The 14,646-nt window shown below is 43.1% G+C and overlaps 1 protein-coding gene across 11 annotated transcripts in view; it reads left to right on the forward strand.

Moving 5' to 3' along the window:
* ABCC9 (ATP binding cassette subfamily C member 9) overlaps positions 1-6,968 on the forward strand; it is a 65,554-nt gene extending 58,586 nt beyond the window's left edge. For 9 of the 11 annotated variants that reach the window (XM_027904847.1, XM_027904850.1, XM_027904852.1 and 6 more), the window contains 7 exons: positions 199-277; positions 2,475-2,583; positions 2,818-2,921; positions 3,696-3,829; positions 4,184-4,246; positions 5,697-5,864; positions 6,639-6,750. In XM_027904847.1, coding sequence (XP_027760648.1) covers positions 199-277; positions 2,475-2,583; positions 2,818-2,921; positions 3,696-3,829; positions 4,184-4,246; positions 5,697-5,834 — 627 coding nt within the window. In that variant the 3' untranslated portion in view covers positions 5,835-5,864; positions 6,639-6,750. Of the gene's footprint in view, positions 1-198; positions 278-2,474; positions 2,584-2,817; positions 2,922-3,695; positions 3,830-4,183; positions 4,247-5,696; positions 5,865-6,638 lie in introns of all 11 variants that reach the window. The other 2 variants (XM_027904849.1, XM_027904853.1) reach the window with 1 other exon arrangement.
* The last annotated feature ends 7,678 nt before the right edge of the window (positions 6,969-14,646 follow it).

A 14,646-nucleotide genomic window follows, 5' to 3' on the forward strand; every position in this document is an offset into this window, starting at 1 on the left:
CTGGGACAAGTCCTTATGATGTAGAGAGGCAGAAAAATGAAGTGTGCCTTGCCATGCTGTTTTGTTTTTCCCCTGGTGTCTGCCCCTGCCCATTGGGAAGGACCTTTCTACTCACCATCAGCACAGCCCAGTCCAGCTTTCCCAGAAGAACTGCAGGTCTGATTCGCAGCTTCCCCCTGACCTTGCTGTCTTTTGCAGGTTGGGATCTGCGGTCGGACTGGCAGTGGCAAGTCCTCCCTGTCTCTGGCATTCTTCAGGATGGTGGACATCTTTGATGGTTAGTTTTCACTGGGGGGTGTTGTCACTCCTAACCTGCTCCCCCCCTTATTTCTTCAGGATGAGCAAGGAGACTTTTTGATATTTTATACCCTGGCTATCTGGCTTAGAAGATACTTAATTAGAATGGGGTTTGTTATGCCTGGTCCTTCAAAATACCAATTGTTCTACTGTGAATAACACTTGTTTCTTGCAGGAAATCTTGCACACAGACTTCTAAGGTTTTAAAACTATTTTTGTGGATGCTCTGACAACTTTGAGACAGGATGAAAAGATACATAACTCTCTGGAGTGCCTAAATTTCTCCCTAAAGAATAACTGCATTAACTTATTATAGCTGTCAAAATATTAGCAGAGCAGAAACTAGAACTCAGCAAGTCATTCCCTAAATATTTATTTTTTTATTTTATTGTGGTTTCCCACAACTGCAGCACAAACTGACTAAAAGTTTGGAAACATTTGGCTGCTTTCACTCTCCCAGCCCATTGGCATGGACCAGTATGCAGCAATACCCACCCTGGCATTTATAATGCAGATACATCTGTGCTGCTGCAGCATTATAGAAACCCACTGGAAACTCATCTTTTTGTTTCAAAGATTTCCATGTTTCTAATTTAGCCATTGTGGATGGAATGTTTTCTAGGAAACCCCAGTAGGATGAGGGGGGATAAGTGGATCTGATGCAGATAATACTTGCTTTTGTTGTGGTTCCCTGCCTATATGTATCTATGGTAAATAGGCTTCTGATTCATGACCAGGGCTCCTGGTTTCATAAATATTGCAAACAATTAATAGCTGTGTTTATTGCCAACTTGAAGTTTCCTTCTACTTAAATCTTCTTTCGGTGTATTTTCTTTGTCTGCTTCTTCTGCATCCCTGATTTTTCCCAATGGGAATGTCTAAGTCTTTTTCTAATCCAGCTCAGTTTATCCTTTGTGCACATCCCTCTCTCAGCTAGACCAATATTTGGCCTTTGTGCTGGTCCACTTCTGGGTGGGGTCCTGACTCTAATAAAAGTTACATAACAAGATTTCGAGTAACTTTGCTAGAGCCAAGATTTCATTCATGTTGTTCCCTAGGTCTCTGTTATCTTTTCAAATCTGTATGTGTTGCATTTTATTTCCCTACTTTTGCTTCTTGCTTTGTGCTTTAGTGTTTTCCTTCTCTTGCCCTCTGTTCAAACTACCTCTGATTTCTCTTCTGTCGTGCCTGACAGATCACTACTTTCCCAGTTTCCCAACTCCTCTAGAATTTACTTTTTTTCCCTTAGGTCTTCTCATCTCCTCTTTTCTTTTCTTTTCCTTGAGCACCTTGGCTTCTACCAAATATGCATTTCCTTAGGACAGGGCCACACAGATCAACCTACAAAATGCAGTACCATGGCAACTGGGAATGACAGAAGAGACACACGTGCACAGCCCTGAATATCCATGTATCTGCCAGGTTTTCCACGTGGAAACTGCAGAAATGCCTGATGAAAATACCCCTTACCATGTCCTCATGCAGTTTGCCCGGGCCCATCCCTTCCCCACAACCTGGAGGAAGTTTCCACGTCCAGGGGAAGTCAGTGGTGCCAGTCATCCCTGGATTTTTTTAGAGGACTTAAGGGAAGAGAGAGATTCCTTCTGCCCTTCTCACCATCTTCCATTTACAGAACAGCCAACCAGTTTCTCTCGTACATTTTTCCCATCTCCCTCGCCTGAATATCACCAGTTGCCACACCCAGAATGCCATAAATCAGATTTTCGGATGAGATCCATATGTTCACTGACCTGAAGCAGTGACCAGAAAAGGAAAAAATCCTCTTTCTTTACCAATTATCCCAGCTGTTGCCACAACTTCTTGTTGGGGAATGAACCGCTGGGAGAAGGAGTGATTAATGTGACTGCTTCCAGTAACCTCATGGCAGCAGAGCAGTATGTGTGGCTGGTTTGCACCAAATACTCAAATGGAATTGAGCTGTAGGAATGAGCATGAGTGGAGAAGGACATCCTTTTTGTTTTTTTTCTTATCTGCCTCTTGATAAAACATCAAGGCCGCCCCGTTCCTTTTAAAGTTTGAAGGGTAGTTTTGCCTCCTGATGTATGGATTGCAGATGCATCCACGTATTGTGCACAAGCAATCGAGAGGTCCCAGAGGCAGAGCCCAGCCCGAAGGAACTGCTTTCCCTCATGTCTTCTGCGTGTTGTTCCAAACAGGGAGGATAGTGATCGATGGAATAGACATCAGCAAACTGCCTCTTCACACTCTCCGCTCCCGGCTCTCCATCATTCTCCAGGATCCAATCCTGTTCAGTGGCTCCATCCGGTAGGTGCACGTCATCATGGTGGGGTTGGGGGGGGAGGGGGGGCATTGCATGGCCTGTTTGGAACAGGAAGGTGTGGAAAAGGGAAGTAACCCGCCTAGTTCAGCCCAACCTACCCACACAGTCTGCCCAGGGCAAGCCAAGTGGCACATATACAATGGCAAGGTGTTAATTTGCAGAAGAGTTGAGTGTAATTGCAGTAATGAGACTCCTGTTGTGGGGGGGTTTTTTTGCAGCTTTAACTTGGATCCAGAATGCAAGTGCACTGATGACAGACTCTGGGAAGCTTTGGAGATTGCTCAGCTGAAGAACATGGTCAAGTCATTGCCAGGAGGCCTTGGTATGTCCGAAAAGTCTCCGGGAACACAGGACAGTAATAAAATCATGCATGCACATATAAACAGATACATGTGATCTGACACTCTGAACCATCATGCAGGAGTTGTCAGGCACATAATGAAGATTCTCTGTCCATGCTAGAGAGAAGATTCTTGCTAAAAAGCTGAAGAATGATCTGGTTTTCCATGCACTGTGGAAAAATTCTGCAGTACCTCAGCATGGTGATGTGATTCTTGGGGTTGTCCTGTGCAGGGCCAGAAGTTGGACTTAAATGATGCTTGTGGGCCCTCTCTAACTCAGAAAATTCTATGATTCTATGATTGTATGATCCTAGTGGGATAATTAGCCAGCAAGGACTAAAAAGAGGGATTTTACCTCCTCTCCTTTAGCAGAATCTGGCTCTGCCAGCAGAGCTGTAGCTCATCTAGAACATTGACAAGAGTATTTTTCTTACCATTTCAGATCGAATTCATGAAGGAAACTCACGCATTTATTTCCATACTAAGCATATTTCATACTACCAAGATATTACCCAGCAGCCTACCAAGTTTCCTAACAAATTTGGGCCAATTATTGGAGCCAACTGTTTAATGATATATTGCTCCTTTCCCAAGAAGCTGTGCTTCACTTTTCTTGGTATCCCTCCATTCCACTGCTCAGTCAAGATTAGGGTTATCAGCTTTTGTATTTTGGCCCTGGAAATAGCTCTCAAGCAGAGCTGTCACAGACAGCATTTCAGTGGCTGTGCCATTCCAAGTAACTGCTTTTATTCCAGATGCCATGGTCACAGAAGGAGGAGAGAACTTCAGTGTGGGGCAAAGGCAGCTCTTCTGTCTTGCCCGGGCCTTTGTCCGCAAGAGCAGCATTCTGATCATGGATGAAGCCACAGCATCCATCGACATGGCCACAGTGAGTACACTCAGCAACCAGCACCACGGACCTGCCAGGAGAAGAGGCACCCAAGTTGTCAGCCATGAGATCTCCCCAGCATAAAAAGCTGCCTGGTTTTGCTCCTCTCCTGTGCTTGGTCTTGGCCGTGGATGTTGATGCGATTTTGGGATTGTGGTGAGGGGGGAAAAAACGTAAAATCAAATGCTTTAGAAAATCCCTGATTTCATGTTTTATTACGTTTCATTGCTACTTCCGGTCTGGTGAGCGGATCAGAGACAGTGTGGAATATGGTGATGTCTCTTAGGTGCTTGAAGACACATGGATTAAAATGTAAAAGGATGATGTAACTGAAATGAGCTTTTCCTTCGACAGGAGAACATCTTGCAGAAGGTTGTGATGACTGCGTTCGCAGACCGCACGGTTGTAACAATAGCGGTGAGTGCTGACGCCAGAAAATGCTCTTTCCTCACTCCTCAGGCAGTTCATCTTGCCTTTCACCCATTAAACGCCACTATACAAAACTAAAAACATCACAACATTTTATAGGAAACCATAAAATCAGGGTATTCCCAGATACCAGAACAAGTCAAGACTGGATCAACCTGAAATCTTTCGGTAAATGCTGTCTTGCTGTCAAACTAAAACACTTAGATCTCAACACTTAGAACTTCACTGTCTTCACTGTCTCCAGGAAAATGTGAAGTCAATCTCACTAAAAAATTGAAACCAGATGCATGGGTTAAACTGTTACGGAAAGTTGCATCAAAATCTAGGTTAGAATTTTGCCTCTGAAGTCTATGTATGTTTAGTGCCTACAATCACAACCCAAATTTATGACCCGAGATTTCAAAATCTCTCTGGTGTGGTTTCTCAAGCTGGGTTATCTTTCTTCTCCTTCAGGACAAAAAGATGTGTTTATGATAAAGGTTCACAAAAATTGAATCAATGGGAATTGCCCAAAATTTAAGATCTCTTCAGCTAAGTGTTTATAGCGTTTTTCCTGTTTTCCTGCCTTTTCATGTGCCCCAAAATTCCATAAATCTTCACATGAATGTGCAGGCATATACATGCACACACATGGCGGATACCATGAAGAATATTTCCACCTTGTGACGGCAGGCTTAGTCAACAAACACATGTTTTCTCCGTGGGATAAGTGCATGTTTCAACAGCTGTTTCATTTGCTTTGTCTGGAATCCAGTCCTGTGGTCAGAGATTAGAGTCAGGCCTTCTGGACTCTGGTTTCCAGTCTGTCAGTGACTAGTTTGTGTCAGGCAAACCACTTAACCCAGCTCATTTACAATGTGCTGTGAGGTTCCTGGATGTGGGAATGCTGAAGATGCCAGTGGTGTGCATGTTCCCCTGCATTTACACACCACTCCAATTTTCAGTACTGTCCTTCTGACTGGGATTATAGAATAATAGAATGGCCTGAGTTGGAAGGGACCTTAAAGATCACCTCTTTCCAACCCAACCTTCCACTATCCCAGGTTGTTCAGAGCCCTGTCCAACCTGGCCTTGGACACTTCCAGGGATGGGGCATCAACAGCTTGTCTGAGCAACCTGGACCAGAACATTCCAGTCCCTCGTCACCCTCACAGGGAAGAATTTCCTCCTAATATCCAAAATAAACCTCCTCTCTGCCAGTTTGAAGCCATTCCCCCTTGTCCTGTCACTCCATGCTCCTGTAAATAGTCTCTCTCAGCCTGTCTCCCTTCAGGTGCTCTCACTTTCCCTTTGCTTCGCCTCTCCAAATTTGGTGTCTCAAGCTGAACAGCACACATTGATATTTAGCTTTCCTGACAGCATTGGCTTTGTTTCCTCCCTCTCTTCGCTCTGGGCTGACCCTTCCTTCACCCACCTGTTTCTCTTTTCTGTTTTCCAGCATCGCGTGTCTCACATCTTGGACGCCAATCTTGTCCTAGTCCTTTCTGAGGGCTTTCTAGTTGAATGTGACACTGCCTCAAACTTACTCCTCAAAGAGGACGGCCTGTTCACCACTTTGGTGAAGACTCACAAGTAGACTCTCTCAGTCCACACTTCTGGCTCTTTGGTAGTTATTTTTACCTCTTTAGTTCCCTTTCACTCTGCTGCCTTTCTGCTGCACAGCTCCTGAGGCCACAGTGCAAGGAGGTGTTTATTGTGTGGTTCCTGGGTTTGTTTAATTCCATGACTGTTTGTGCTAAACACAGGTAACAAAGCTTAGACACTGAAACTGTCACATCAAAGGAGTCCAACCCCTGAAGTGGTCTCTGATTTTCAGCCTGTAAAGAGAAATATCCTACTTTTAAGAATTCTTCCCATCTATACCTGGGTGGGTGTATTCGTATGAAATTAAACTGAAACTGGTTTCATTCCTGTTGCCCATGGGGTTAAACTATTACCTGGAGCACACTCAAATTAGATCTCAGATAATTCATTTATAGAAGGGGACAGCCCAGAGGGAGAGTAGACTGGTGGGGTACAGAGACCACGGAGCAGAGCAGGATGCTAAGCCACCTGGCAGTGCAGACATATCCAGGATGTTTCTCATCCATATATCCTTGGGGGAAGATGTATTTCAGGGAAATTTATTCCAACAGCTCTGCTGTCTGTAATGGCAATTGGCACTCAAAGGTAGAGTGCATGCTTAAGTATTTTCAGGCTTGGTGGCCCAGGCTGTAATCTGGACCTTAGATTAAAGACAAAGTACAAGGACCTACTCCAAATACAAAGGATAAACAAGGATAGCCTTTCCCCAGCTTGCTGTGCCCGGCATTAGGCCCGTTAATGACCTGCAGTGGGAATTATCAAAATGAAAACCTGTGTTCGCTTTCCTTTCGGGCAGCATCGGGTTCACACCATCCTCACTGCAGACCTGGTCATCGTCATGAAGAGAGGGAACATCTTGGAATATGACACACCTGAGAACCTCCTTTCCCAGGAAGATGGCATCTTTGCTTCCTTTGTCCGGGCTGACATGTGAAGAAATCACATGATGCAATTTAAGAGCTTATTTTTAAACGAATGAAACGCGAATATTTTCTACTCAATGTAACATCACTTTTACCATTTTTTGTCCTTTTTTTTTTTTTTTTTAGAGCTTCTTTCTTCACACTTCCATCTTCCAAAATAATAAAATCCATTGCAATACATGTATGCCTTGAAGCAATAAAAATGTCACTTTCTTCAAAGCTTTTAAACTTCACACGCGCACGCACATGCACACACGGAGGGAGGAGTTTTTGCTTCCTGGGAATTTGGCATTCCCCTTAGACTTTTTATTGACTTTATTGTCTTTTATAGAGAGCAAAAGAATGCACTGATCTTATAAACTACATATGTTAGGCTGGAACTGGCGATTGAATCGTGCACTTTGTCAAGGAAACGAGAGGTTCCCCAGAAGCATTCTGTCCCCAGAGGGGAAAAACCGGGAAAAGAAATCCAACCCCAGAAGGCCTGGGGCAATCTGCTGCATTCCAAAGGCATAAACTTTGCTCTCCAACTCGTAGTGTAGGAGCAGTGAATGAGGGAAAGGAATTTCATCAGGAACAGGGAAATTCTTCCTGTCCTTCACTCCAGTTAGCATACTCGGGTTGCGACAGCGTTTCGGTGCAATGATGGCTTATTCCTACAGCCAGTTCTTCCTAAATCCGTATCAATTCTGGCAAATTTCATCGACCAGAGATTTAAATCACCCTATAACTATGCATGCTTTGATAGGCTTGTAGAGGAATTTTGTACAGTGTCTCAAGATTTTGTATTAAAATTCATCTGAATTTATAAACTTGGTTTTAGCCAATCTTTTAATCATGTCCACTAAGATATTCTACTTTATTAGCCAACCACTAATTGTTTTGTATGTCTTCAGTCCTTCATATTATTTTCTTTTATCATGGGATAACCTTTTCCTTTATCCATTTCTGGCACATCTCTGCATCAGATCTAGTACAAGGAGGTAAGATTTTTGAATTTATTATTATATTTTGAAAATTTATGTGAAGTTAGATAGGTATTTACCTCATACAGTTTTGGAAAGGTTGCCTGCATTTGACTAATGCACATGGTTAAACCCTGACCCATGTTAACTCCACGGAAACCTCCAGAAGGAGTTTCACACACATATTTTCCAAGGCACAGTTGAGACATCAGCTTCTGTAACAATATTCAGTGTGATTCTTATCCACCAATTGCTGCAAGATTTAGCAAGACCACGAGATGCACTTAAGCCTATTTTTAGCGCAATTAAAATAATATAAGACACAGTATTTGGCCCCCCAAAAATGCAATGAATTTTAGAGAAGTTGTAGGACTTAAAATTTGGATTGCATTTTGTCTGGTAGTGCAATATTTATACAATGTTTTATCTCTTTTACTGATTTTTGGAGTTGTTTTTTTTTTCCCTCTAACTTTTGGAAATAGAAGCTGTGGGACACGACTAAACAAAGCAGCTCAGTCTTGAACAATTTATGAGGGGAAGTACTTCTGTGATTTCCCTGTCTACTGCTGTGAAAAGTTTTTCTTCTTTCCTGATTAATTCCCTGTGTTGACCTTTGTCATACAAATAAAATAAACTAAAAAAAACAAGCAGATGTTTGCAGAGGAAGCACATATTGTTACCCAAATTTCACAGCCAGAAGACTAAAATAATTCTTGATTTAATTTCATTGCCTTCAGTGAAAAGCTAACTGGATTCATTGCTGTCAGATTCAGCCAGTGTGAAATACAAAAAGCTTTGTTTATCTGCATGTCTTTGGTGATGATGCAATCCTGGTTTATTTTAAGTAATGCCAACCAGCTCAGTGAGATCCCAGTTCCCACTACATTAAATGCTTGCCATGGGCCTGGGATTGTGTGAGATATCTTGTGGTATTTAAGAGGGGCCAATAATTAGCACCTCTTTTCCCTTACATTTGTCCCAGAGCCATTACAGGTGTAAGAAGCAACTTTCTTGCTCATCCAGAGCTGCAGAAGTTGATGCTGCTGTTTAAACACATAGAAAAACATATTATGGGATGAGAAAAACCTACCAGCCTGGTTCCTTCATTTTGAGGGAGGAGAGCAGGAATACTGGCCCTGCTGTCAGGTTAACCATGGTCAAAGTGTTTGGTGAGCAGGTTTAAAAGCACAGCCTGATTTCTAAAGCAGTTAATTCTATTCAAAATACACAAACCCAAACAGAGATAACAAACATAAACCACCTGCTGTAGACACGGGAGATCTCCTCCTGTTATAGCTGCTGTGCACACGATGGTATACGCTCACCAAGGGCTAGGGTGAAATTTTTAATGTGTTTTTCTCTAGCAGAGGAGGGTGTTGCCAATATTATCACAGTTGTTTTGTTACTTAGAAGGGTGCAGAAGGGAAATTTGAAACAAATTTCTTTTGATTTCACATAGAAGTCTGAAGTGGGTCCCGTTTGGGAGCAGTTTCCTCGAGTCGTGGCATGTACATGGTAAAGGAAACATTCACCTTATATTCTTCCACAGCATCCTCACTTTTTTTCTTCACCATCTCCCTATGTCACACCCTCTTTGAGGCTCCTGCTTGTATCCCTTAATGCTCCTTTTTCTTCCTGTGCCCTCCCACTCCTTCCTGATTCAGCCTCATACCCTCTGCCCCGTTTCTCCTCTCACACAGCACTGCACTCCCTCTCCCTTCCCCATCTTTAGCTTTCTGTCATAACACCTCTCCCCTTCAGGGGAACACTCAAGTGGCATGTTTTGAGGTTGGTTTGTTCCTCTAAGCGTTAAACTAAGCAAGTTTTCATCACTGAGATATTATGCACTTCCTCCTCTTGCAAGGGAGCTCTGAATGCAAACACTGACCATGTTTACGTTTCTTTAACTATGGACAGAGGAAAATCACCTCTGTGAGAGAGCCTTAATTTTGTTTCTCACCTCATCTCCATTTCTTTTGCTGTTAACTCTTTCTGTGATAGAAGCAGCAAAGTAGAAGGATCACTGAATCATAGAGTCACTGAATGATTTGGGTTGGAAGGGACCCTAAAGCTCATCTCATTCCAAACCCCTGCCATGGGCAGGGACACCTTCCACTAACCCAGGTTGCTCCAAGCCCCATCCAACCTGGCCTTGGACACTCCTAGGGATGGGGCAGCCACAGCTTCTCTGGGCAACCTGTGCCAGGGCCTCCCCACCCTCACAGGGAAGAATATGGCCCAAAGAGTTTGCCATCTCATTATCTATAAAACCTCAGCAAATAGTAATTATATAGAATTATGTTTTCTTATAGTAGAGATATAGTTCTGAATGTGGTCAAGTTGGTCTCTTCCAACTTTTTAAGTAATAAATTGTTTTATTTAATTGTTTGTGTCCTTTTTGCTTCCTAAAGCAATGGGCTGTCATGCTTTGTTGTGAAAAGATGCCAATACATTCACAGACCACTTTGCTAATGCGCCATGAGAAGCTGAAGGAAACCTCACACATACGTCTTACACAAGCTTTTTTTAGGTATTTTATCACAAAGGGAGATATAATGCACTTGAGACCAACAAGCACCTCTGTAAATAAAGCTGTGGACAGGGACCATCTCTCCGTTATCACATTTCCATTATCTGGTGGCAAAAGTTGGAACCACGTTTCCCTGGGAAGCCCCGTAACCCAGTGTGATCCTACCAATCGAAATCTGTTCGAAAACATCTCGAGAAACCACAGTGCTACTGGTAAAAATCTCTCTGGAGCAATGATTCTCCCATTAAATGTGTTTAAAAGCAAAAGTTAACTCGTCATATCTGTATCCTCAAGTAGTATTTTTGAAAGCCTTATTTAAACTCAAAATACGTTACGTAACCTCTCTGATATAAATTCCAGGGTGGCATGGGAAGGGCTCCTTGGTTTCTTTGGAAATAAATCCTTTCAAAGGCAAAACTAAGGGAGCACTAAGAGAAGTCTGAAAACAAAGCCGTAAATCAAATTATTCATTGCCACGCAAACATCCCGATCACTTCCACACTGTTTTTTTTTACTGCCTTGTTTTCTCTCCACTGGAATCGACCTGTGTGCAGGACTGTGGGGAGAGATTAACAGGTTTTCAAATTATCAAAAAAAATTGTTGGAAGGAAGGAGTTCTCTCTAACAAACCAGCAGCTTGCTGATGCTGTTTTGGCAGGACAGCTGAGAGTATTGGCCTGTGTGAAGCCATGGAGTTCAGAGAAGCTTCCAAATGTAATCCTTCAAGAGAAGAGATTTATAGAAATTCTATTTACTACAGTTACTATTAATTATTCACTTTTAAGAGCATTTGTCTGCTGTTACACACTACCCATGCAAACATAACAGACATTCCTGGTGGGGGCTGTTTATTTCTCTAGTATAATAAGCCTCATTCTTAAGAGATTATAAACAAGAAGTCATTTAAATATTTTATTCTTTTTAAATTAGCTTCTCTTGGGTGTAATTGTCATCCATCACATGCAAGATGCCTTCTTTCATTTTCATGGAACATGGAGATTTTCATGCTGTGAAGTCCTATATAACAATGCAGCATTCAGCTCACAGATTGCACATTTCACTGCCCAGTGCATTCATTCCCATGTATGTATATTAGTCTGGTTTATATATAAATACATTACATGGTTATACAACTTTTGGATTAAAGGTATAAGTAAGTAATGAACAGTGTCAGCTAGGACTGCCCATAAGAGTTCCTCATAGCTGTTCCCATGACATTTCTTAACTCTCCCTTCTAATTTACTTCAGGGTTTTCTGGCTGGGTCCATAAATATCACTAAAACGTCCAGTAAAATATTTAACCACGTAACTAAGGAACTAATGCAGCTTAGTGTAAATGACAAGGTCCAGAACCACCACCCTTCAGCATCACGGTTACAGATGCCCCAAAGCAGCATATTCTTTCATATTTAATGGTTATGTGTGTTTTTATTCTACTGGCCAGATCAGACCCTTACACCTTCAGCAGTGTGACCATTAGAATTCTCCATCAGAGGCAGGAACCTGAGGTTCTAGAGGCTCTGAGTACTGCAGATTTTAGTGGCTGAATCATTTGGGTTTGGGGCCCTCCACTTCTCCAGGTCTCTCCACAGCATCTGAGATTTGAGGGCTCGGAGTTGCCAGTTGCTCTGTGACATGATCTTAAGATAAAACATGGTCTCTCTCTTCCATCAATGGCATAATCTTGGTTTAACCCTCACCCTGCAGCCAGCAGAGATAATCACTTATGGGAAAGGGGTCCTGGAAACACAAAAAATGATGGAAAGACAAAAAAAATTCCATTTCACAAACCAGAAGAAAAATAAAAATCTCTTTCAGGTGGTGGCATGGCCCTCTGAGCCAGTTCTGGGCTTCTCAAAAGAGGAGATAAAATTCTATGAATCTCATCCTAGGCTGAAGCTAGATACAAGCTTTATGATTGCTGCTGCACCAGAGGAATAAGCCCAGTTTGGATAAGGAGGTGGAATGAAAAGCACTGCCCTCAACACCTGGCTTTGTTCCTCCAGATACCACCAGAAGGAAAGGAGAAATGGCAGCTCTAATTTATCCCAGCAGCAGGAGTTATCCCTCTCTTATTTTCTGGCTTTTTGCTCCAGGGAGCAGCTTTACCTGTTCCTTGACCCAACGTTTAGGCTCCACCCACACAGCCAAATAAAATGGGAAAAGTGAAACTGCCCATCTGTGGGAGCATCCCTGTGTCTAAACCCACAGCTATCCCAAAATAAGGTTGTCTTGTCCACCCTGCACATTTACAACAATCTCTGGACTGTGCTTGGGGCATCCCACGCCCAAACCACACCTGGGCACTGGGTGGGAGGGAAGTGCTGCCCAACACAAGCCCAAACCCTGCCATGGAAGAATCACAGAATCATTTAGGTTGGAAAACATCTCCAAAGCCATCAGGTGCAACTTTTGACTGAACACCGGCTTTTCAGCTGAGTGCCAGGTCCAGTCAGTTCTTGAACACTTCCAGGGATGGGGACTCCACCACCTCCCTGGGCAGCCCCTTCCAGGGCTTGGCCACCCTTTCAGTGAAGAAATTCTTCCTGAAAGACTTGGACAAACGACTTTGCAGGGGAAGATGTTTTTAAAAAAGTCAGGCATTGGGCATTTTGAGATACTGTTTAGTGAGGAAATCCCTTCTCCAAAGGACTTAAAATCCAAACTTGAGATGGGACTGAGCAGCAGGAAGAGGGCAATGACACCAAGGAACACACAGAGCTGTGCCTGGTCACAGAGGAACAGATTAGCAGATCTTGCTCTGGGACTCTCTCGAGTTTGGGAACTGCTCAGACATTCAGAGAGCTCTGCTGTTTTGAGTATAGTTGGGTTTTTTGAGTGTGGTTTTTGAGGTAGCCCTATGGGGAAAAAAAATGGAGGAACACAAGAGGAAGACACTAAGGAGTCCAAACCCAAAGTGGGGCTCCTCTTCCCAGAACCTCAGAATAAACTCCTGCCCCAGGAAAGGGCATGTAACAGACATGCAACTTATATTGGATGAGGGGCATGAGTTGCATATATTTTGATGATAAAGGCTATTTTTGTCCCGCTGCTCTTGCATGAAACAAGGAAAAGAAAGAAAAAAAAAAGAGCTGGTTCAGGGTAACAGATGCCCTTAGTTTGCAGTTTCTGCTCTTTCATGTTTGATGGATGTCCTGCCAGCTCATCTGGGGAAGAGTTCATCCACGCTATCCGAATATGGCTTATCAGCCTTGTGTGTCTGTGGAAGCCTCTTTCTAAGTGCATAACATCTCTGGAAGCCTGCAAAGTCATCCTATCTCTAAGCTAAGATTAGAATTTCAAACAAAACTTATTACGAAGCAGGATTTTCTGAAAGGGCTGCACACAGCTCTAATGTGGAAATTTCAGATTCACGTCTAAGCACGTTATTTAATCCTCTTCTTAGATAGACATAATTGTAAAGTGATATTTGCCATATTATCAGTAACTCCTGTGGGTGGATGGGAATGAAACAGCAAGGAGGAGATGCATGGAGGGCCATAACAAAACTGGACCCAAACTTGCCATCAATTCTGCTCGTGTTTTTTCCCGAAAAGGCTGTGCTCACAGCACTCAGACACTCTGTTCCCAACCAAATGGGTTAGGAGACATTTTAGGAGATTTTCCCAGCTATTACTTAAATCTCAGACTTAATTGTGCATGTGGCAACCAAGCAAGTATTTAAAAGGTCAGAGGGGAGTGTTTTTAGTAGCTGTCACTCTCCAGAGCATGTTCATGTGCTGCAACTGGGGGAAGTGGGTGCTGTGCTCAGAACGGGGTCTGGTGCCCCTGATCTTCACATCCCTGTGGTCATGGCCAGGCAGGCTTCCTCAAAGCTCATCTCCAGTGTGAGCAGGGAGGAAGGCACCTCCTCCAGTGAGAGGGAAGCTCTTTCAGTATAGAAAGGTAGGATTTTGTGAGCACTTTTCCTCCAGTGTACGGCAATACAAGTCAAGGACCTTATGAAAAGTGAGGGGTGGGAGGCATTCTCTGAAGTTCCCAGGCAGTTCTTCTTTTTTTTTTTTTTAGTTACATCCTAGGGAATGTCAGTCTTGTTTCTAGCCCTGGTATGGAGCAAACATTTCATAGGAGCTAAAAGAGAGAAAGGCAGAGGAGAAGAACAAGGAAAAGAGGAAAAGAAAAAGTAAAAAGGGAAAAGGAAAAGGGAACAGATTTTTTTTTTTAATGTCAATTAAATACCTTGTTCCCAATAGTAACACCCAAGCGAGATGTACTTTTGGAGGCTGCATCAAAAAAATAAGTCAATCCTCCCCAGAGCTGTCCCTGCCACCCATTTGTAGCAGGGTGATGCTCTGAGTTGCCCAAGCCCAGCACACAGAGTTGCAGAGCTGGTACCAACCAGGATGATCCTGCAGATCAGCCAAG

The sequence above is a fragment of the Empidonax traillii genome, unplaced genomic scaffold, assembly GCF_003031625.1.
Source record: "Empidonax traillii isolate 1590-97213 ecotype Southwest subspecies unplaced genomic scaffold, ASM303162v1 scaffold1099:size633499, whole genome shotgun sequence".
Taxonomy (NCBI): domain Eukaryota; kingdom Metazoa; phylum Chordata; class Aves; order Passeriformes; family Tyrannidae; genus Empidonax; species Empidonax traillii.